Source organism: Tiliqua scincoides, chromosome 5 (genome assembly GCF_035046505.1).
Source record: "Tiliqua scincoides isolate rTilSci1 chromosome 5, rTilSci1.hap2, whole genome shotgun sequence".
Lineage (NCBI taxonomy): Eukaryota > Metazoa > Chordata > Lepidosauria > Squamata > Scincidae > Tiliqua > Tiliqua scincoides.
In genome coordinates this window covers 121,046,036-121,068,571 of record NC_089825.1, presented here as the reverse complement: position 1 = coordinate 121,068,571, position 22,536 = coordinate 121,046,036, and the positions used below count along the sequence as shown (strand labels likewise).

Sequence of the window (22,536 nt, the reverse complement as noted above, 5' to 3'; positions counted from 1 at the left end):
ACTGCTTGCTGTTTCATGTCTGTGATGCAGCAGAGGCAGCAAAGGAAAGGCCAGCCTTGCTTTGTGCAAGGCCTTCTATAGGCCTTGAGCTATTGCAAGACCTTCATTCATTCATATAAGTTCATCTTTAATATATTCATTTATGTAAACTTAAGCAAATTTATTCAAATTTTAAATGTAAATTAATTCTTCCCCCCCCCCCCCCGGCCCCTGACACAGTGTCAGAGAGATGATGTGGCCCTCCAGCCAAAAACTTTGGACACCCCTGGTCTAGAACATGTTGAACACCTTCTCCCTGCTTGTGTGAGCCTTCCATCATGAGTGCCTCCATCTTACTTGGAAAAGGGTTTGGGGTTATTACTCGCCATCCAGTCCTTCATTCATCCCGCTGTTATCATTAGAATTTGAAGATAATTCCCAAGTGTATTCAATATAGCACACTCCAGGGAATCCCAGCACAGAGAACAATGCCATCTCATATAACATCCCCTCCCTGCCACTACCCTGCAGGGAAAAACCAGGGTATCATCCCCTTTGCTACCCTCCCCCCCTTAAACCTGAGAGCTGGTTCTATATTACAGTCCCAGCAACCTTTGACACTGAGATTCGGCTGACTTTAAATTCTGTTTCCCCTGGTTACAGAGAACAGTGGAGACACATTACTGCTGAGGCCAAGGAATGGGAATGAATAAACCCCCTATTTATACATACGTAGGAGGTATTCTGCACTGTCGTGATCATAGTCGGTGTCCTCTGGAAAGTGGTTGATTTTCACACAAACCCCTCGCTTCAGTCCTGAAACAGAGAGAGAGAGAGAGAGAAAGAAAGAGAGAGATGGCTGACATGCCAAATACTGTAGTCCGGTAAGCACAGCTCTAGCTTGAAGGAGTATTTTGATGTCGCTCCCAGCAATTACTCCCTGTGATAGACTTTCTGTAGCACAGTGTGCCCTACTGATTCCCCAAACCCTTCCAACATCTCAGGTCAGTCTGAAGCAGCCACGCTGACCAGAGCCCTCTGGCCCCACAACTAAATGCCAACCACGCAACATGCCATCCAGGATACATTGTGGCTTGGGCACTGGTTGGCAACCTTCAGTCTCGAAAGACTAGGGCACTAGAAGGAACCCTCTTTAAGGCTCTGATGTTGGTTGGTTACCAACATTGTCCATTCTGATGGGCCTCCCGTAAGGCAACAGTGTAGTTGTAATGCCAGTGCAGTTGCCAGCATCTGTTGATGCTGAAATGGTGCCTAAATCTTAATGCTCCAAGGCACTGTGGTGGTGGTCACTAAAGCTCAGCTAGCTTTTAAAGGAGATCAGACCAATTGGAGGACTAGAGATGTATCATTGTGATGGCTGTATGAAACCTCCATGGCCTGCTAATTGGGTAAGAGGCACTTTTTCAAGTGGCTGCTCCTCTTTTTAGCAGGGGGAGAGTAACTGGCCCACCTCACCCCAGCAGTGTCTTTTCAAGTGGTTGTCTGCTGGTGTTCTTTTTGCATCTTTTTAGATTGTGAGCCCTTTTGGGACAGGGAGCCATTTAGTTATTTGATTTTTCTCTGCAAACCGCTTTGTGAACTTTTAGTTGAAAAGCAGTATATAAACAACAACAACAACAACAACAATAATAATAATAATAATTCCCCTGGGGGCTGGGGATAAGAATAGGCCCTCAGTTTGGCTGTACTTGTCGTAAGAGGCGACTAAACAGCCACCGGGTAGATGGGACTCGTCAGCCTGGGAAGGCAGCTCATCTGAGAGAAGGAAAGCTCTGATCCCAAACCTCCACTGCCTTGTGGCTACATCCAGTTGTGGAAAAGGCTTCAGGAGTCAGCCTCGAGGCAAAATCCGGAGCCGGAGTCCCTGAGGCAGTTCATGGCTGAACACAGTCACGTTCTGGCAACTCCTGCGACGCCGCTGGAACCAACCGTATTGGCCTCTGCCTTTCCATTGGACCATTTCAGTGACATGGAGAGGGGGGATTTGCTGCATGGGTAACAGCCTATCCTCCATACCTACTTTACCCAGGCTTTGCGCACTGGAGAGGACACTCTGTTCCAGAACCACCATTCAGAGCGTGACACCATGGTCTTTCGAGACTGAAGGATGCCAACAACAACAACAACAACAACAACAACAACAACAACAACAACAACAACAACAATAATAATAATAATAATAATAATAATAATAATAATAATAATAATAATAATGGCAGTCACAGTGGACCACTGAACAGTGGCTGAGGGGGCAATAGTGGAAGATGGCTAGTGCTTTCATGCCCTGCATATGACCAGGGAGCATCTTGGCCAGTGTGGGAAGCAAGATTTGGGACTAGAGGCATGTTTGATGTGATGCTGTGGAGCTTATGTTCTTAAACACTGCACTTCTGGCTCTACCCTTACACTGATCTACTTGCCTGTTTTTTTCCCCAGCAGCTGTGATGAGTAGGCTCAGGCCCTTCAACTCCTCTGCAATCAACTGGAAGAGGGTCTGTTACCATGGTTCCACACAACATGTATTATAACACTATATTCCCCATTGCAAAGTGCCCATCTTCATGGCAAAAACGAGCCAATCACACATCAGTGCCCCAGTCATGGCAACCCTGAGCAAAAACTGTTTGAACATGTGCTCTTTATGTTTATATGAGTTTTTACAGATGTGTGCATCTGTGCTTTAGTGCTGAATGAACGTTGAAAAAGAAAAAGGCAAATTGCTGCTGTTGAAAAGTAATGGGGGAAGGCCATATCCCAATGCAGTCATTTCTCTTCATAAGCAAATTCACTACTCACAAGTTTGCATGTCTGTGAGGGGCAGGATTTCTACCTATCTTGCATTTTCCATGATACTGCCCTCACCTATCCGCAAGCTGAACATCTCTGCTGCCTTCCAAATGTCTCTGCAGGCTTCCGGAATGCAGCAGAGATGTTCAAAATGGTGCCCATGACCAGCACGCAGCCCTCTGAAATGCCTGTAGGAAGCTGCTGAAGTTTCCCACAGGCATTTCAAAGGGCTGCATGCTGGTCGCAGGCATCATTTTGAAAGTCCCTGCTGCCTCTGGGGGGTCTTTGCTGGCTTCCTGAGTTTAGTAGAGACCTTCCAAAGGCAATAGGGACCTTTAAAATGGCACCTGTGACCAGTGCAGAGTCTTTGAAGTGGCCAGGGGAAGCAGAAGCCCTGCAGGTAAGTCCAATGGTACTTCAGATAGTTGGACCATGTGAAGTGGTACAGGGGAGGACAAACATTGAAAAACACTGCCCTAGTGCATAGCAAGAACTGACTGTACATATCTGCAGAGCAGCAAACAGCCAATAAAGGTTACAACCTTGTCCATCAGCTTGGCAGGGAAGTTGGCAATGAGGAACTGACTTTAGTCCTCTCCCAAACTACTGGTCTCTGTGGCAGAGCAATATGTTCAGGATGTGTAGTGTGGAAAAGCAGGGCATCGCCAACACCAACCCCATCTGTGTCACAGGCTACTTCTCAGTGCCAGATGAGTCAATAGCCAGGCTATATAAAGGATGGCCTTACAGGATGTCAGTAACATTGCACAGACCAGGTCATACTGGAATGCAATGGTTTGCCATTGATCATGGCAATGACATCACCTGGATTCTCCAGAACACCTGAGTGAACAAATGATGTTTAGTGCAGAGAAAATGATTAGCATGAAAGCATCCTAATCAGTCAGGTTTTGGCTGGCAAAGTGGTAGAAGGCCTTTGTTCAGAAGCTTTGTTCTTGTGGCTTCTGACTGAACTGCCAATTAATTAGTGTTCCTTTCCCATTGTGGGAGACTGTGGTTTCTTTCCATTAATTTTTCCTATCATCATCATCATCATCATCATCATCATCATCATCACAACCACCACCACCACAGCCTATGTTGGCCTGGTTATAGTCTGAAATTTGAGGTCTAGCCAAGATCCTGGAAATCACAGAGATAATTGCTGTAGGATTCTTGAGCAATGTGGTTTCTGGAGCTTAGCATAATTTGCTCAAGACCAAGAATGTCAAGGTGTTTCTTCAGACTTCTAAGCACTGCTCCAAGGGCTCCAAGGACAATTGGTACCATAGTGACCTTCTTCTTTCCAGAGACGCCCAAGTTCTACTTGCATGTCTTAATATTTTGTGATCTTCTTGTGTTCTTCAATTCTACTGTCAACTGGGATTGCAATATCAATTGTCCCTACTTGATTTTTCTTTTTGTCAGCTACTGTTCTGTCCAGTGTATTGTGTTCTAGATGTTTATCTGTCTGTAATCTGAAGTCCCAAATAATTTTTGCTTGGTTGTTCTCAGTGATTTTATCACTGAGGTAGCAGGTTTATGATCCCAGGAATTTTGGTGTGCAGGTAAATTGTACTGCTTGCAAAAACTTCAGTGAACCATAGCTGCAGCTCTATCATGATGTCCCTCATAGTTCATTTGGGAAATCTTACTACAGGCACCGACCAGATAGTCAACTGTTTCATTTTTAATCTTACAAAGTCAACATTTGCTGTTGGCACAGGTCTTCTGAATCTGCTTTGATATTAATTTCAAGCACCCTGTGCAGCTAGGATGAAGCTTTCCATTTCTTTCTTCAAGCGTCCATTCTGCAGCCGTTTCCAGGAGTTTTCTTTATCAATTTTATTGTCGATGTCTTTCAAAATTGCCCATGAAGTTGTTTTCCTTTTCAGTTATCTAGACATGTTTGAACCTCAGCCTTTTTGTAGTCTACTTTCTGTCACTTTCAATAGGTTACCTTTAGAGACTTCAACAAGTAGTCCTTCTTGGCTCTTGATGTAATCATTCAGTGCTTGTTTTTCTTCCTCAACTCTTTGTTTCCCTTGTAAAAGACCTCTTCCACCTGATTTTCTTGGTAGGTAAAGCCTATCAACATCACTTCTCGAATGTTGGGAATGATGCATTGTCAAAATCTTCTGAGTCTTTCTGCCAATTACTTTCAATCCTGCATGAGTCCAATAAATAATGCCAGCAGCAGTATATGCCCAAGGAGGTTCGTGGGGCGGCGGCAAGAAATAGGGCCTTCTCAGTAGTGGCACCAACGTTGTGGAACTCCCTTCCTCTTGACTTGAGAATGGTTCCCTCTCTTGAGTTTTTTTGGCAAGGCCTGAAGATCCTGCTCTTTAAACAAGCCTTCTGATTCTATGGCCTTTTTAACTTTTTTATACATCTTTTAGTTTCTTTTTACAGGCTGGATTCCTCTATGACTTGCTGTTTTATGCTCTTTTTATTCTGACTTTATACTGACTACTGTTTTTATGGCCTCTGTTAATGTGTTTTTAATATGTTTTTATCTTGTTAAATTATGCTTTTAAAACTGTTTTTATATGTTGTGAGCCGCCCTGGGTCCCTTTTAGGGAGAAGGGCGGGATACAAATAAAGTTGTTTATTATTATTATTATTATTAGTAGTAGTAGTAGTAGTAGTAGTATAGTATAGTATAGATCTGGGACAGCCCAAGTATTAATTGCTCTATTTTTTTCCACCATTTTTGTCTGTAAAATCTTTTTTAATTCATTGGTAACATTCTGTTGCATTTTTTTTAACCTGGTCATTCCTGATGTTATCCACTTCTAAAATTCCAAGATATTTGTAGTGCTCTTTAAAAAGAGCTCTCTTGACCTGGACTTTTCCAATTTCCTCTCCATCCAGTCTGGTGTTGAGACTGCTCATTGCAGCCTTAGTGAATGTTGTTATGCTTTTACTGATTCCAATCATTTCTAAAATTCTCAAAACCCAGACATGAGGGAGTGAATCTCACAGCCCAATGCAGTGTAAATTTTCATGATGTGATGCAGTAGACCACATTCCACAGGGGGATTTTGGCTGCTGGAGGTCTCCTTGAGGTAAGAGGTCATTTGTCCCCTTGCCCTTGGGTAAGTCCCAGCAACAGCAATGAGTCAACCTGGACCCGCATCAGCTATATCGCTGGTGCAAGTCAGCATTGATCTGTGTTGGTGGATCAGGCCTGGGAAGGGGGATAGGAGATGGTAGACGCTGGTGCTACCAATCCTGCCCACCTCCTGGGCCTGATCTGCCCACTCCACCCCCACTGCCACCATCTTCCACTCTATTCCATCCCATCTCCTGCCCCTGCATCAGATGTACCTGCTTTAGCCAGCATCCATGTGAGTGCTGGTGCCAGTGGGAAGGCTTCCCACTGGTGCTTCTGGAACGAATGCTGTCACAAAGAATTTTATGGCGCTCTTGCGACCGTGCATGCTGGTGAAGTGTGTGCTCTACCAGCACAGAAAATGGATAGGACTGGGTCCCAAAAAAACTTTTTTGTAATCAATCCAAGCAACAGTTAAGCTGGTTTTCCACCTCTCACAATTTTGTAGAATCCTTGTGGATTCGAAGCTAATCTTTTGTCTTGCTGATTCCTTTTGCTTCTGAGATTTGTGGTAGATTCCTTTTTGGTCAGGTGACAGAATGGCATTGAGTTGCAAATAATATTGAATTGAATCAGCAATCATCCCTGTCAATAGTTTGAAAGTTATTGGCAGACAGGTTATTGGGTGGAAGTTGCTGGCACTACTTCTTTCTCTTTATTCTATAGCAGGGGTCTTCAAACCCAGGCTTGGGGGCCAGATGTGGCCCACGGAGAGCCTCTATCCAGCCAGCAGCCAGCCTCTGATCCCCTGAGAGCCTCTGGCCCAGTTGACCAAACACAACCAGAGTTGTGCTTGTGGGGTGGGGTGGGGGTTCATTTAAGTGTGTGTGCTTTATTTCTTGGGCTGTGTTCATGCTTGGAGAAATCCTGGGCATTTGAGCCCATTCATTTATTAATTCATCTAAGTTCCATCTCTAATGTATTTATTTAAATTTTATATTTCATTTTTTTTCTGGCCCTTAGCACTGTGCCAGATATTTGATGCGGCCCTTTGACTGAAAAGTTTAGAGACCCCTGTTCTATAGAATGAGAAATGTCCTGCCAGTTGTCAACTAATCTTCAGCTGCAAGATGTTGAATTATTTCTTTGAGTTGTTGTGCTTGGCAGGGATGAAAGCTTGTTAGATTCTTCAGCCAGTAGCCATGTACTTCGTCCCTTACAGGAGCTGTCCAGTTCTTTATTTTGTTGTTGTTGTTCTTGCAAACTCTCTATTGTTATTAGTTAGATCTTCCATTTGTTTACTTTTCAATTTTGTTTCTACATCTTTAATCCAATTAGCATTTTTATTGTATAATTTTGAATCTTCCCAAAGGACTTTTCAGAATGCAATTGCTGCTTCTTTGGTCTCACTTAAATTCTTTCAGCGCCCTCTCATGCAGCAGTTCTCAAACTCTTAGCACTGGGACCCACTCTTTTGAATGAGAATTGGTCAGGACTCACCAGAAGTGGATGTCATGACCAGAAGTGACATCATCAAGCAGGAAAATTTTTAACAATCCTAGGCTGCAATCCGAAACACACTTTCCTGAGAGTAAGCCCCATTGAACAAAATAGGACTTACTTCTGAGTAGACTTAGTAGACCAGGTGTACCCATAAGTAAGTCCTATTTTGTTCAATGGGGCTTAGGAAAGTGTGGTTATGATTGCAGCCTTAGGCTGTTATCCTACTCACACTTACCCAGGAGTAAGGCCCATTGACTATCATTGTGAAAAGCATATACATAGTAGCCTGTTCAAAGTACAGATTTGTAACCTTTTCCCAAATGCAGTCACATACCGTGGTAGCATCAAGTCTGATAGACTAAAAATAAAATATTGAAATGAATGGGGATCCACCTGAAATTGGCTCACGACCCACCTTGTGGGTCCGACCCACAGTTTGAGAAACACTGCTCTAATGATATTTTATAGAATTGTGTTTGATTGGTTTGAAATTGAAAATGTTGTTTATATTGCTAGATCCTGCCACTGAATCTGTTGACCTTCTGGGATATTGCAATTATCCTTTGCTTCAATTCTTCCAGAACTTGGGCTATGGTTTCTTTTTTGCATCTAGTTTGTATTTCTTCCTAAGGTTTGTTTTTGTTTTAGCATTCCTAAATTTGCCCTGCTCCATTTTCTTTAAGGCACTTATATCTGAATGACATTGCTTTTGTTTTAGTCTTTTTTGCCAACTTGATTTTTTCATGTAGTTATTATTGATCTTTTATTGGGCAGGAGGTCTGGTCTAGAGGGTTGAGCCTCCATTTGCCTGAAGATAACATCCGAAGGTCGCCAGTTCGAGGCCACCGGCACTGTGCGACCTTGAAGCAGCTGACAAGCTGAGCGAGCTATTCCATCTGCTCTGAGCATGGGAGGATGGAGGCCAGAATGTGAAACCAGATCAGAAACATCTGAATGTTGTGGTTTCTTGAAAGATAGAAACCTTCTTTCAAATTGTAAAAATCCCTACGGGGATTTAAATTGCCTGCCTATGTAAACCACCTTGAATAAAGTCTAAGGAGAAATCTGAGGACCAAGAAAGGCGGTATAGAAATACCTGTATCATCATCATCATCATCATCAATCCCAGGTTCAATTGTTGTTCTAGCAGCAGCATGTATATCAGCTGATTTGTTTCAGTTATGTTGGCTGTTGGAATTGCTTCAGCTTCTGTGTTAATATCTTTAATTTTTTTTGCAAGTTCTTCTGAGGACAGGCAACAGATTGGTGTTGATGTGTTCTAATACTTTTACTTTCAGTTCTTGTTGAGCAGTAAGCTGATTTTGGAACTGCAATGGGGCATCAATATTAACTTTTTCTTTTCCTTGATTTTCTTGTTCTTCATTGCTGATAGCTACTGGAGGTGCATCATTTCTCACTTCAAACTGGCTGTTGTGTTGTAATTCTTCCAATTCTATGGTTGTAAAAATGTTGTTTCTCATAATAAATTGACACTGGTCTGCTAATCACTGTTCTGTGTTGGTGGAATTCGGACACTTTTGTTTCCATATTTCATACATTTGCTTCAGATATCCTCACTCTGATATCCTCACTCAAGACCAGCAGTTCCCAAACTTTTTAGTGCTGTGACCCACTTCATACTCTGTGGTGGATTGTGGCCTAATGTGCGACCCCATGCTCCTTGTAGCATCACAGTGCCTTATTGGGAACTCCTGGAGGCCTCTTCCAGATTGTGCCAGGCCAGCAACCCACTCCTCTGGCCTCTGTGAGCACCAGAATGCCCCAAGGAAGCAACGGAAGCAGCTTCCTGTCAAATCGGAAGTTGCATCTGGCTGCTTCCGCAGAGTATTCTGGGGCCTGTAGAGGCCAATGGAGTGGGTTGCCAACCTGGCATGACCTGAAAGAGGCCTCTGAGGCAGTGGTTCTCAAATTTTTAGCACTGGGACCCACTTTTTAGAATGTCAGGACCCACCAGAATTGATTTCATGACCAGAAGTGACATAATCAAGCAGGAAGAATTTTAACAATCCTGGGCTGTGATCCTACCCACACTTCCCTGAGGTAAGTCCCATTGACTATCATTGTTAAAAGCATGGCCATAGTAACCTGTTCAAAGTCCCGATCTGTAACATTTCCCCAAATGCAGTCACATACCATGGTGGCATCAAGTCCAATATATTAAAATATTGAATGGGGGACCTTCCTGAAATTGGTTTGCGACCCACCTAGTGGGTCCCAACCCACAGTTTGAGAAACTCTGCTCTGAATGTTCCCAGTTGTGATGCTACAAGGAGCATCAGGTCATTCCTCAATACATCAGCTCGTGACCCCACTGCACATCAGGTCATGACCACCAGTGGGTGGAGTGGGTTGAGAAACTCTTGTCTAGACTCAAATTCCCATTGATAATGATAATGTTTTTGTCTTCTTCTTTTGACCGCTTTCTTTGATGTTCATTTCTTGGTTGTTTGTTGGTCAGGTTGGCCCTGGTTGCTCAACAACCTGGTTGTCCCTACTTCTAGTAACATTTCAGGCCTCTGTCCTGGTTGCACAACAGAAGTACCTGTGCCCTATAGCCCATTTTCCACCAAAGGTCCAGGGACATTAGCTTCTGACATGGTTCTTTTCCAAATCAGGCAACAACTGAGCCGGAATAGAAGGTGCAAAAGAAAGCGACTAAGATGATTACGGGGCTGGGGCACCTTCCTTATGAGGAAAGGCTACGGCGTTTGGGCCTCTTCAGCCTAGAAAAGAGACACCTGAGGGGGGACATGATTGAGACATACAAAATTGTGCAGGGGATGGACAGAGTGGATAGGGAGATGCTTTTTACACTCTCACATAATACCAGAACCAGGGGACATCCACTAAAATTGAGTGTTGGGCGGGTTAGACAGACAAAAGAAAATATTTCTTTACTCAGCGTGTGGTCGGTCTGTGGAACTCCTTGCCACAGGATGTGGTGCTGGCGTCTAGCCTAGACGCCTTTAAAAGGGGATTGGTCAAGTTTCTGGAGGAAAAATCCATTACGGGGTACAAGCCATGATGTGTATGCGCAACCTCCTGATTTTAGAAATGGGTTATGTCAGAATGCCAGATGCAAGGGAGGGCACCAGGATGAGGTCTCTTGTTATCTGGTGTGCTCCCTGGGGCATTTGGTGGGCCGCTGTGAGATACAGGAAGCTGGACTAGATGGGCCTATGGCCTGATCCAGTGGGACTGTTCTTATGTTCTTATGTTCTTATGTTCTTATGTCTGGCCTGGATGCCTTTAAAAGGGGATTGGACAAGTTTCTGGAGGAAAAATGCATTATGGGTTACAAGCCATGATGTGTATGTGCAACCTCCTGATTTTAGAAATGGGCTATGTCAGAAGGCCAGATGCAAGGGAGGGCACCAGGATGAGGTCTCTTGTTATCTGGTGTGCTCCCTGGGGCATTTGGTGGGCCGCTGTGAGATACAGGAAGCTGGACTAGATGGGCCTATGGCCTGACCCAGTGGGGCTGTTCTTATGTTCTTAAACTACAATTCCCAGGAGGCCTTGCAGGTCACTTGTTATCTGGTGTGCTCCCTGGGGCATTTGGTGGGCCGCTGTGAGATACAGGAAGCTGGACTAGATGGGCCTATGGCCTGATCCAGTGGGGCTGTTCTTATGTTCTTATGTTTTGCACCATGCTAGGAATGGTTTTGGGACACATTTAGTCTGGCTTCTCAGCAGAGGCCTATCTGGTATGGGTGTCCCTGTCCAGATTAGCCCTCAGCCTCACTGAAGCACGCAAGCCCCACCACCGCTACAAGGTAGTGTCCCATGGGGGGATTATTATCTTCATTATACTGCTTTTCCAGAAGAAAAAGTTTTCAAAAGTGGTTTACATAGCAAAGAAATAATACAGTGCTCCCTGTCCCAAATGGGTTCACAATCTGAAAAAAGACACATGAGAGACATCAGCCAATGGCTACTGGAAAAGATGCTATACTGGGGTGAACAGGGACTGCTGGTCTCCTCCTGTGTTTAGCCACCACTAAACCACCACCACTTCAAAGGTGTCTCTTTTCCTAGTTTTAAAACGGCAAGATTGTGCTATTCTTCAATTTTGTAAAAAGAAGAAAAACAATTGGAAGAAAACAGTAAGTAAAGCCAGCCTCGTCTCTCTCCCCCCTCCCCCCCCCCCGTCCCAGAACAGGCACTGCCTAATCATGAGGCAGTTCATCAGTAATACCTGCTACCATACGGAGCTGGAAGCAATTAGATGCATTGCTGCAAGGAACCAGCTAATGGAAACAGCTGAGCTTTGCTGAATGGGACTTTCTTCTGAGTAAGCACTAGAGAAGGTTTTGGCCATTGGGGCAGACATGGCTGGTTAATATAGCACTATATTAAATGCTGTGTGGAACCATCGTTTTAATTCTGATTCTAGTGGATTGTGGAAAAGCATGCAGCACAGAAGGAACTTAGTCAGGCAGTCAGGCAGAGCTGCTGTCTACTAAGCCTTGGCTGGCCTTAGGTTTCCAGCCTTTTGGCCTATTGGGTGAATTCTCCTGTTAAAACTTCCACCTCATCTTTGCCATTATTTACTCCAATTTGGTGTTATACCTCGTTGGGTTACTACTGTTGTGTTCACCACCCCGCACAGCCGTTCAGGTTCCTGGACAACCCTGACAGCATCATATCCCAGAAATGAATGTGAATGGATTTACACAGGTTTATTGAATGGATTTATATGGACTGGGTTCCTCACCTTCTAAGCAACATATCCTCCAGAGGCCTGAATGGGTGAGCCCCCCAGGATCCTTCTTGTCCTTCTGGGGAGTTTCCTCAGTTGAGATGTTTGTGGTATTGCAGATGAAGGCACGGGCGTACAGCCAGTAGTCTGTGCCGATCGCAATGATCATGAGGCCGAAGGCTGCAAAGGCTCCCACGGTGGTGAGTAGGATCTGGACACCTTTTTCACACCAGACCATCCTTTCCTCATTCCAACGCTTAAGTGACTCCAGCTTGGCGGCAGAAAACAAGACCTGCAGTGACAGGTGCAAGCAGTGGCAGTGATGTTTTCAAGGAACCCAGCTGATGGATACCTTTATTTTTGTGGCTGGCTTCCTCTTCCAGCAAGCAGAATCTGGAACACAAGAGCTTTTGAGATATGACACCAGGAGTACCGTTTAAAAATCTAGCTTAATAGGTGGATGGAGCCTGGGTATAGGGACAGGCTAGGAAGGTTGTCTTAAGAGTTCTTTCAAATTTCCTGGGAATATCTGAAGAACTTTGGTGTATTTTTCTGGATTGTTTCTGGAATATTATGTTGTCTTGGAAGCCCTCTCTTCAGATTTTAGCAGAAAAAAGTCTAAATGGACTAACATAAGTTTTCAGAGAAGCTGTAAGAAACTCCTGGGGAATTTCTGGAGAATGGCTGAAGATTTTAGGGATGCATATGAATGATTTAAGAAGAAATTTTAGATAGCTACTGGAAAGGTTTGATGGAAGATAGTAGTGAAGACAAAGGTTTGATAGCCGATTGGAATGGCAGGAATAGCTAGGGGGAAATATCTGGAGAGGTTGTAGATTATTGACGTGCAAATCCTGAAGAGCTGTTGAAAACCACTGGAAGGCTACTTCAGGATAGCTTCTGGGCATCTACAAGTGTACTACTAGAAAGCTGCTATGAAAAATCTAGATACGTACTAGAGATTTCTGGAAACCTACAAGAGGCTATTGGATTATGTCTCGAGAGCTATGAGGGACCTGCAGAGAAAAATTCTGGATGGCCTCCAGATTGTTTTTGTGAAACTTCTGGACGACCACTGATGAACTTTCAGAAGTCCTATGAAGCACTTAGAATATTCACAGATATTTTCTTGATAAACTGTTGTCTTCTAACCAAATTTATTCTCTGAGCTTCAGAGATGTTTTCTGGGATTTGCAGAAATGTTCTCACTTTCTTCTCTTTAATGCCACTTGGATTACTTCTTTATTTTTCTTTGCTTGCCTGTTCTGCTTTTCTTTCCAGGGAGTTCCTCTGAGTTTGGACAGCCTTCAGTTCCAGCTGCTGCTGTTCAGTTTTAGGCACACGTTGGTTCACAGGGATCACTTAGTCTCCCTGACTCAACTTGACATGGAAGCCAGCTAGCTGTGTGACTATATGGTTTCTGGACAAAGGAAGAGAAAAAGAAAGAGCTGAGATTAAAAAAATGCATGCATAGGGAAAGAGTTGATATCCCACTCCCGCATGCCCTGTGTTGATCACAATCGTTTTAGTTCTTAGATGAAATATGAACACTCTACTTGAAGATCCTGAGTTTGATGGCCTCTCAGTACTATTCTACTATGGTCCAGAGCTATAATAAATTTGGGAGGGGGGATTGTCAAGCAAATTCCCCAACTTAGATTTGTTTACAGAAATTCAGATGAATATTGTCTTATAAACCCTGGCCTCTGAGCGGCCCGCTTGGAGGCAGGAAGTGCAGCATGGCCTTTCCCAGTTTGAAGAGACACTTGGCCAACAGTCTGAGGCTAAGAGGCAAAGAAGGAAGGCCCATAGCCAGGGAGACAGACCAGGGACAGACTGCACTTGCTCCCAGTGTGGAAGGGATTGTCACTCCCGAATTGGCCTTTTCAGCCACACTAGACGCTGTTCTAGAACCACCTTTCAGAGCGCGATACCATAGTCTTTCGAGACTGAAGGTTGCCAACACAAGATTGTCTTATATAGAATTTTTTTAAAAACAAACTGGGCCTCGGTGGCGGTATATTTTTTGCATACCCTTCAAAGTTAAATTTCAAAAGTAAAATCTGAACATTTTCAGAGTCAAAAATTTCTGACCTGAAAGTTTCTCAGAGAAAACTAGATAATAATATTTAAGCACTGGGAGAATGCTTTCAAATGTTCAGAGCACTTCACATGAATTGCCTTCTTGTCCTTACAACAACCTTGGTGAGTAAGGGCCTGATCCTGAGCGACGCATGCCAGCCCAGCACCGGCACGTTGCCAACCCAGCACCGTGGCAGAGGAGACAGCAGGGCAGGAGGTAGGTGGAGATGGTGGTAGGCCCTGCCGCCATATTCTGACCACCTTCTGGGCCTGGGAGACCTGACAGAGAGACTCCGGGCACTTACACAATACATTTACTATTTACCAGAGTTGTAAACTGAGTAATAGAGTATTGTATCCGTTGGGGCTATTTCATTCTTCATATGCAGGGAGTCCAGATATGAGTGTGTCTCTAAGAATGCGCTAAATGCTTTTACCAAGTGACCAAGTCACCATAACAAGCTGAACTTATGCCTGAACTTATGGTGACAGAATTTGCCCAGGGTAGCTGTATTTGGCTTCCACATAAATGTAGGCTTGCAATGATTATACACTTCCAACAGACCATAGATGAAAAAATTAATTAATTCATTTGTCATACAATATTTCTTTACTCAGCGTGTGGTCGGTCTGTGGAACTCCTTGCCACAGGATGTGGTGATGGCAACTGGCCTGGACGCCTTTAAAAGGGGATTGGACAAGTTTCTGGAGGAAAAATCCATTACGGGGTACAAGCCATGATGTGTATGCGCAACCTCCTGATCTTAGAAATGGGCTATGTCAGAATGCCAGATGCAAGGGAGGGCACCAGGATGAGGTCTCTTGTTATCTGGTGTGCTCCCTGGGGCATTTGGTGGGCCGCTGTGAGATACAGGAAGCTGGACTAGATGGGCCTATGGCCTGATCCAGTGGGGCTGTTCTTATGTTCTTAACTACAATTCCCAGAAAGCCTTGCAGGTCTCTTGTTATCTGGTGTGCTCCCTGGGGCATTTGGTGGGCCGCTGTGAGATACAGGAAGCTGGACTAGATGGGCCTTTGGCCTGATCCAGTGGGGCTGTTCTTATGTTCTTATACCAATTAATTCATTTCTCATACCAAAAATTTCTGTCCAAGTCCCCATTGACTACGCACTGTACTAACTACCGCCCATTGCTGAAAGTTCTGTTCCACTTTCTGTATGCTGCAAGCCTTCCATCCGTTTCTAAACCAGGAGAACATTTGTTCTTGCGTTTAAACATATGCTAGAAAAACCTAATTGGCCTTCAAAAGGTTATCAAGATATGCCTGTATGCACCCCCAGCACCCCCAGTGTGTGAAATGGCACACTGAGTACCACAAGGGGCTTTAGTGTTCATGTGTATGCATGTATGCATGTGCATGAGCTATGATATGCGCAAGTCAGTGTCAGGTAGTGGGGGGGGGGTCAGGTGAAGGCTGGGCACATAACTAAGCCCCTCCAAGCCTTGAAGCTATTCGTTATGGTTGCCTCATTATGAGAACTGGATCAATTTGGCATTTTTTGCAAACAAATAAATAAATATTACTTGTAAATAAATAAAAAAATTTATTTCTAGATCACCTTTTGAAAAAGTCTCGTAAAGTTTAGATGGGTCCCGTGTCATGTTAAAAAGTGGGTCCCCGTGCTAAAAGGCTTGAGAATCAGTGCTCTGTGTCATGGCCCTGATCCAAAATCCACACCCCAGTTGTTATTAGCTATAGATGGGGAAATGTACCAGCACATGTTAAGGCAATGTAACCCCCCTAGAGCCACAACAGCCCCCTCTGCCCCACAGCTGCTTTTAGAAAATGAAAAGGTTTTGCTAGGAGTGCCAGTCACAGAGCTCCAATATAGAGTGAGGTTTGGCCCTGCTAGCAAACAAATGGAAACCGTACAGGAAGCCTCACTCAGTAACCACACTCTGAATTTAAAAACAAAAGAAGATAAAATCTCCCCAGGCTTGAAGCATACGAGGCAGAGGCTTCTTCATGTTTTTGCTTTAGCATGGACTTAAGAATATAACGTAGGGTTGTCACTGGCCGGGGAAGGGGGAGAGACACTCATCTGGCTCGGGATGCAGGGGAGACTTTGGGGTCAGTTGTCAGAAAAGCCAGGGGCAAGAATGACCCTTACCCTCACTGACACTTGTTTCCTAGCTTTTGCACTAGGCTCTTTCCTGGCCCAATCCAAAACTGTGGGGCTTCCATGCTCCTGGATCCACCAAACACCGTGAAACTGTGCTCCCGGGCCCACCAAAACTCACGGGGCTCCACCTCCTGGCTTTAGTCCAGTTGTCCTCTGAATCTACCCCCAGAGTGAGTGGGTCCCTCTCCCAAGCCCTGCCTAGGTACCAGAACATGTCACTCGAAGGGTTGGCAACTTTAATATCATTATATGAATGAATTCAAACATTAAAATACTCTGGTTTCCTAGGTGTCACCATGGAGATAAGAGGAGGCAGAGAGTCGGGCTGCCAACTCTCCAGGATTAGTCTGGAGTCTCCAGGAATCAGCATCAATTTCCAGGTGACTACTGGAAGCAGTCTTGGTGGTTTTCACAGGCTTAATGTCATTATGTCATGTGGAGGGGGGGGGGAATCTCCAGGAATTGGTTCAGTCAGAGTTAGCAGTCCTATAGCAAAGAGCCTGAAAGACTCGCTTTTGAATGGTTAAATGTTGGCAAGCATTGATTAGGCTGAAGCCGGCCTATAGTTAGGAACTCCCTACCTTATTTTTATTTCCATTTACAATAGTGCAGAATATAGAACGGGCAGCCCAATCCTAACCTGCGCTGGAATAGGGAGGCTAGCTGGCTTGCCCTGTTTCCAGTGTGGGGTTGGGGTCAGTAGTGGCTCAGTCTGGGCAAGGGGATTTCCTTCCCCTTACACCAGGTAACACTGCAGCAGCTCTAAGGTGCTACACTTCAGGAGGTGGCGCAGATCCGAACAGCCCGAAGCTGCTCTGGGTTGCCTAGGATCGGGTATAGGATCTGACCTCACCCCCCGCTCACCCGTGGCTTGCCCACGGGCCAACCTCTTTCCCACCCTCCCCACACCTCCCTGACCCCTGCACTGGACTGGCTCGGCTGGCACAGGCTTACTTTCGCGCTGGCTCAGTGGGGCTTTGGCTGGCCTCCCTGCTCTCTTTGTGGTGCACAGGTGCTAGGCTGGCGCAAGGGCCATGCCCTTTTTTGGATTGCTCCCTAAAATAAATAAGGGTGAAGGAAGGGAGAGTGGGATACGCATCTGGAGAAGAAAAAGCCATTTATTGTTTATGAAACAATAAGAAGGAGTTTCTTATTGTTTTATCAGTCTATTTAAATGCAGGAGAAGATAAATAGAGAAATATGAAGAACAGTTCCCCCCCCCCAAGGTCCAAATAGCCCCAGGGCGCCATCTGAGAGAAGAACCTATGAATCTTAATTCCTGGCCTACTTATATTTAACTCATTAGGTCTCTATCCGCTCTTATTGCCCTCTAGGAAAGTCTTGGTGGCCAGGTATTTTCCCGTGAAGGCATTTTATAGAAGTGGCATGAAGAATATCCTTAGATTTGGGGATATATGTATCACTTCTGAATATTGTCAATGGAAGGTAGAAAGGTGGTGAGAGCCCTTTTCCGATTCAATGTACAGGTTTTTAGTGAATGTAATTTTTCATTCAGATTACAGATCCAGATCTATAAAGACAGATTTAAGCATTATTTATGGAGGCAATCTCTGGATTTGTCTTCCCGGACCATTTTTGAATACTAGCACCCATATATGTATTGGCTTGCAAAGACTGACCCTAATATTGGGGTCTTCTTGTACCTGGTTTGGCTACCAGGGCCAAACCAAAAAGGGCCAAGGACAAAACCAGGGCCAAAAATGTTTTATTTTTAAAGAACTGGGCAACACACCTTACAATTGTACCTGTTGCAAGGAAGCCACTCCTTCTGTTGCTCCAGCTTCCTAATCTTTCACCTCCTTGGCCTCCTCCTTCTCCCCTTGTCCAAACTATGTCTCTTTGGAAGGGCCAGGTCACCACCCAGTCACACTTTGATGCACTTTGATGGCTGCTTCAGCCATCACTACATCTAGCAGGGTCAGGCCAGGTAGAGCAGTGTCATGAAGTTCCACGGCAATAGGGCCAACTACCACTTGTCATATTGTGAAGAACCACCAGTGGCAAGCAAGGTGCTAGACAGACACTACTTCCTTTGCAGAGAAACCAGGACTCTCATCCTCCAGCTTTCACAAATCTACATCTCTGCAACATGTCTGTCTCTCACTCCTTGAACGTTAGATTTTTTTTTCTTCTTTCCACTAGCAGAAGATGGTAGGATCCAGTTTGCCCAATCCTAGGCACGTCTACTCAGAAGTAGCTCTCACCAGGTTTGATGAGATTTGCTCCCAGGTCAGTGGCTACAAGGTTGCAGCCTAACAGCCCAATTCTATCTCAACCCCTGTGCGGCAATGCAGCAGCACCAACACAGCTACCACTGTATCCTGGAGGACTGTCGGCTGCTGGAGGTCTCCAAGGGGTAAGGGGATATTTGTTCCCTTGCCCCAGGGTAAGCCCAAGCGGCTGCTGTGGGTCAACTTGGAAGTGCACCGGCTCGATTGCAAGTCTGCATTGCCCCGGGAAGGTGAATCAGGCCTGGGGAGGGGGTTAGAAATTAGCCTGTGCCACGGCCAATCCCGCCCTCCTCCTGGGCCTGATCCTCCCTCCTCCCAGTCCTTGTCACCGCCCTGTTCTGCCCACCCAGCCTCGTTCCACCCACCCCCACCCTGTTCAACCCCCTCCCCACCTCCCTTCAACCCCTTCCACAGGCTTACCTGCTCCTGCAGGTCTCCATGGATCTGCCGGTGCATGTGAGGCCGCTCTGGTCTCCCTGCCAGCAGACTTGCAGCATGCATCAGCTGAGGCTGCTTTGTGGCTGCCATAAAGCAGCCTCCACTGGTGCAGCGCAAACTATCCCAGTGGGAGAGGGGGATAGGATTGGGCCATAAGAGTCTTCTATCAAAGATCCTTATAGCCGAGCACATTGTTTTAAGAATACGTTGGCCTCTTTTTGTTTTTGCTTTGATTTGCACATGAAGATGTGTGCAGAATGGGGGGGGGGGGAAGCAACAGAGGGGAAGTTAGAATTTTGCCTCGCTCCACTTCCAATGCAATTGCACAGCTCCCTGCACGCAATTTACAACAGGAAAAAACCTCTTATTGGTAGACAATGGAAGGTTTTTCCTATTGTAAATAGTTCATGGGGGCCATGTAGTCAGGATCAGAAGTACAGCTTTTGAATGAAGCAAAGTTCTAAGGTTCCTTTACCCCTGCCACATTTTCCCACCGTTCCACATGCTTCCCCTGCACATGCTATTTAAAAAAAGAAAATACTTGCAGCAACATCATTTGGCCCTGATTCTCTGTTTCATTCCTCTCCTAAAAATTGAAAAATTCTGTCCTCCTGACCCATGTGTTCTAAAAAGAGACACTCAATTTGTACCTTCCTCAGAGGGAACCCAAGTGTCCTGTCCCTGCTATTTATTCTACAATTTTCTGCTCCATGCTGCACCCATAAATTTAAACTACCCACAAATCCAAGAGGGGTAGCTCGTAGCCCCCAACCCAGCAGTGTCTGTTCGTTTGCTAGAGTGCCCCTCATGGGTGGGAAGTAATCCATCCTAATGTTATCCATCGATACTGCTGTGCTTACCAAATGATGGTACAGGTACTAGTTTTCAAAGCCAACTCCCAACCTTTCTTAAGAGCCTTGAATGAGGCCTAGAGAAGACTGACTTGTAGACATGCAGATGAATAGGAGAGGGAGAGGCATCAATCAACCAAGGCTCTACCATTCAGTGTTTGTCATACAGTGTTTGTTTTTTGTGATGGCTCCCTTTGCTAGTGTTGCTAGAAGGCAATCATGGGGGAGCATGATTTGGCTAAAACAGGAAGGATTTGAGTAGTAGGGTTTGTGGATTTGGGGGCTGTTTTTACTGTTGTGGATGATGAAAACAATGGAAGGTTTTCAAGACTGGTGTGGTTATATTTTGCACCTGTTGTGGGTGGGTGGGTGGATGGATGGGGTAGAGCTTTTCATTTTGTGCCCTGTATTCAGATACCTGTGCTGTTTAATGAGTTTTTTTCTTTTAACGAGACCATTGAAGACTTTCTTCTTTTGTCTTCTGACTTTGTCTCACTTGCCTGATAGCTGCTGCTGACATGACATGACCTGACCAATATGGTCAAACCAATGTGATTTTTCATTTGGGTCGCTTTTGTTCAGTTTTTTCAGCTGTCTCATGCGATTCATTCAGCCATTTTGTTTGCTAAGCGAGAACTTTGCTTGAGAAAGCTAAAGAAAAAAAAAATTCAAAGAGCAGTTTGGCATCTGGATTTGAGCCTTTCAGAAAAAGAGAAATTTGAAGGACAGATGGAACCTTTGGGAGATGAGTAAATGAGTATATGTTTGGGTAGAAGTTGTTAGGTGAATGAATAGATAGATAGATAGATAGATAGATAGATAGATAGATAGATAGATAGATAGATAGATAGATAGATAGATAGATAGATAGATAAAAGGTGAGTTTATGAATGGATGGTGTAGTTTGAAATGGCTGGATTGATAGAAGGCTAAACATATGAATGGATACAATGGGAAGAGGAGATTCTGAGAGGCCGAGGGAGGCTTTTAGTACATGAAAAGTTGTAGGTCAAGATGAGCTGTTACGTTGAGGGATGGGCTGATAGAATACGTTTATGATGTGGAAGAGCTGGGAGTGAAAGGAAGCAAGATAGAAAGACCAGACCTTATTGTCCTGGCTCACCCTAGTTGCTTAGAAATGAATGAGTGACTTATGGCTATGTGGGATTTTTTTTGTCCCCTTTTGCAATGGAGATGTCTTTTGTACCTCTCTCCAGTCACCACTGCTATTATCATCATCAGCATTATTAATGATAATGATTTAATGTACATTCTGATTTATTGGAGTTATTCAAGACAGCTTACAGTTATCACATGCCAGAAACAAGGAACAGAAATGAAGAAACCAAACCTGAATTTTGTAAAAATCATTTGGACTTCAGATAAACAAATATAATGCAGTATTTCACAGTTAAAGTAATCCCCCAGTGCCTTTCTCAACCAAAATTTTTCACAGTTTCCTATGCTTTCTCTCTTTCTTTACCCAATGTCGGCTATAACAAGATTCACAGTACCTGCCCTGCTCAAAAGCCACTTCCAGCCCTCAGTTTATATACATAAGCTTTGAATTGCTGAGTTCAGACTAAGACACAGTTTAAGGAGCTGTGTCTACATTCAAGGCCCTCTGAACAGGACAACAAACCATCCAGATAGAATCCAGAAATCCTGGTTGGCAATTTCATTTACCTGCTGGATGCAGCTCTCCTTACAGAGGACCCCACAGGCTTGGTCCTTTTCTTTGCTTCATCTAAACCGCGGTACACCCTTTCTTTCCAAGAGAACTCGGAAGTCCTGGCTCCCAGAACTTTCTGGCTCCCAGCACTCTAAGCCGCCAGACTGCACTCCTTTTCTAGAAAACGGAAGAGTCCTGATCCATAGTTGCTCGTTTACTCTCGCCCACCTGACAGTGCTCCTCACCCAAAGAAAGAGAAGCCAAGAATGCTCCCCTTCCTCCCTCTTCTAACTCCACTTGCCTTCCAGGTACTTTTGCAATTTAAGAGGTTTGCTGTGTACGTGTGTGTCTGTGCCTCATCAAAAAATCTCTCTAGGCGATCAATGATTCTGAACCCTGAAAACCTGGACAGATGTTGGCAACTTGTTGGGTGCCCCGTTCCTTTGCAAAATAAGGCCTTGATTGTGGCAGCCCAGCACTCCAGAAGGTGGCTGGTGGCTCCCTGCTTTGTATTAAGGCATAGCTCTCCTTCTAGCCTGGATGCAAAACGCCAGGAAGACCCAGCTTCCTACTGGCAGCGCCATGCACAGTTCAGCCTAACACTAGGGCATCTCCTCCTTTGCTTGATTTCTTCCTTGTCCTTCCTGCTGAATTCCCCATTCATTCAACAGCTGCTCCTTACTGGCAGCTCTCTTCAGTAAGGCCAAAACCCCGCAGCATCATTGAAGATTTCATCCACCCCAACCCCCACTTCCTCAAACCATGCTGCCATTCCCAATGTGTGTACATTTTTCCTGATCTCTCAAAGCTGCCCTGTGGGACTCACAAGAAAAGCAAAGGAAAAGCAATGCAGTAATCTGATGGGCATGTCATTTTATTTCATCTGCCTTCAATTTATTATTTTCCCCCTGCGCACACACAAACATGTGTGTATGTGGAACCCATAAATGGGAAGAGAGAAATTCACAGTCATTCAGAAAGAAAGAAATCCAAGGAGAAGGGGCAGAAGTAGGATGCCAAGGCAAATTCA

The 22,536-nt window shown here is 44.8% G+C and overlaps 2 protein-coding genes across 3 annotated transcripts in view; one reads left to right on the top strand and one right to left on the bottom strand.

Annotated features, from left to right (window-relative positions):
• CACNG8 (calcium voltage-gated channel auxiliary subunit gamma 8) overlaps nt 1–12,333 on the bottom strand; it is a 23,020-nt gene extending 10,687 nt beyond the window's left edge. For both annotated transcript variants that reach the window (XM_066628628.1, XM_066628629.1), the window contains exons 1-2: nt 12,084–12,333; nt 712–795 (exon numbers count right to left, since the gene is read on the bottom strand). In XM_066628628.1, coding sequence (XP_066484725.1) covers nt 712–795; nt 12,084–12,306 — 307 coding nt within the window. In that variant the 5' untranslated portion in view covers nt 12,307–12,333. The remainder of the gene's footprint in view (nt 1–711; nt 796–12,083) is intronic.
• The window catches only part of TNNT1 (troponin T1, slow skeletal type), a 504,690-nt gene that overhangs the window by 15,483 nt on the left and 466,671 nt on the right, over nt 1–22,536 (top strand). The window lies entirely within an intron of this gene.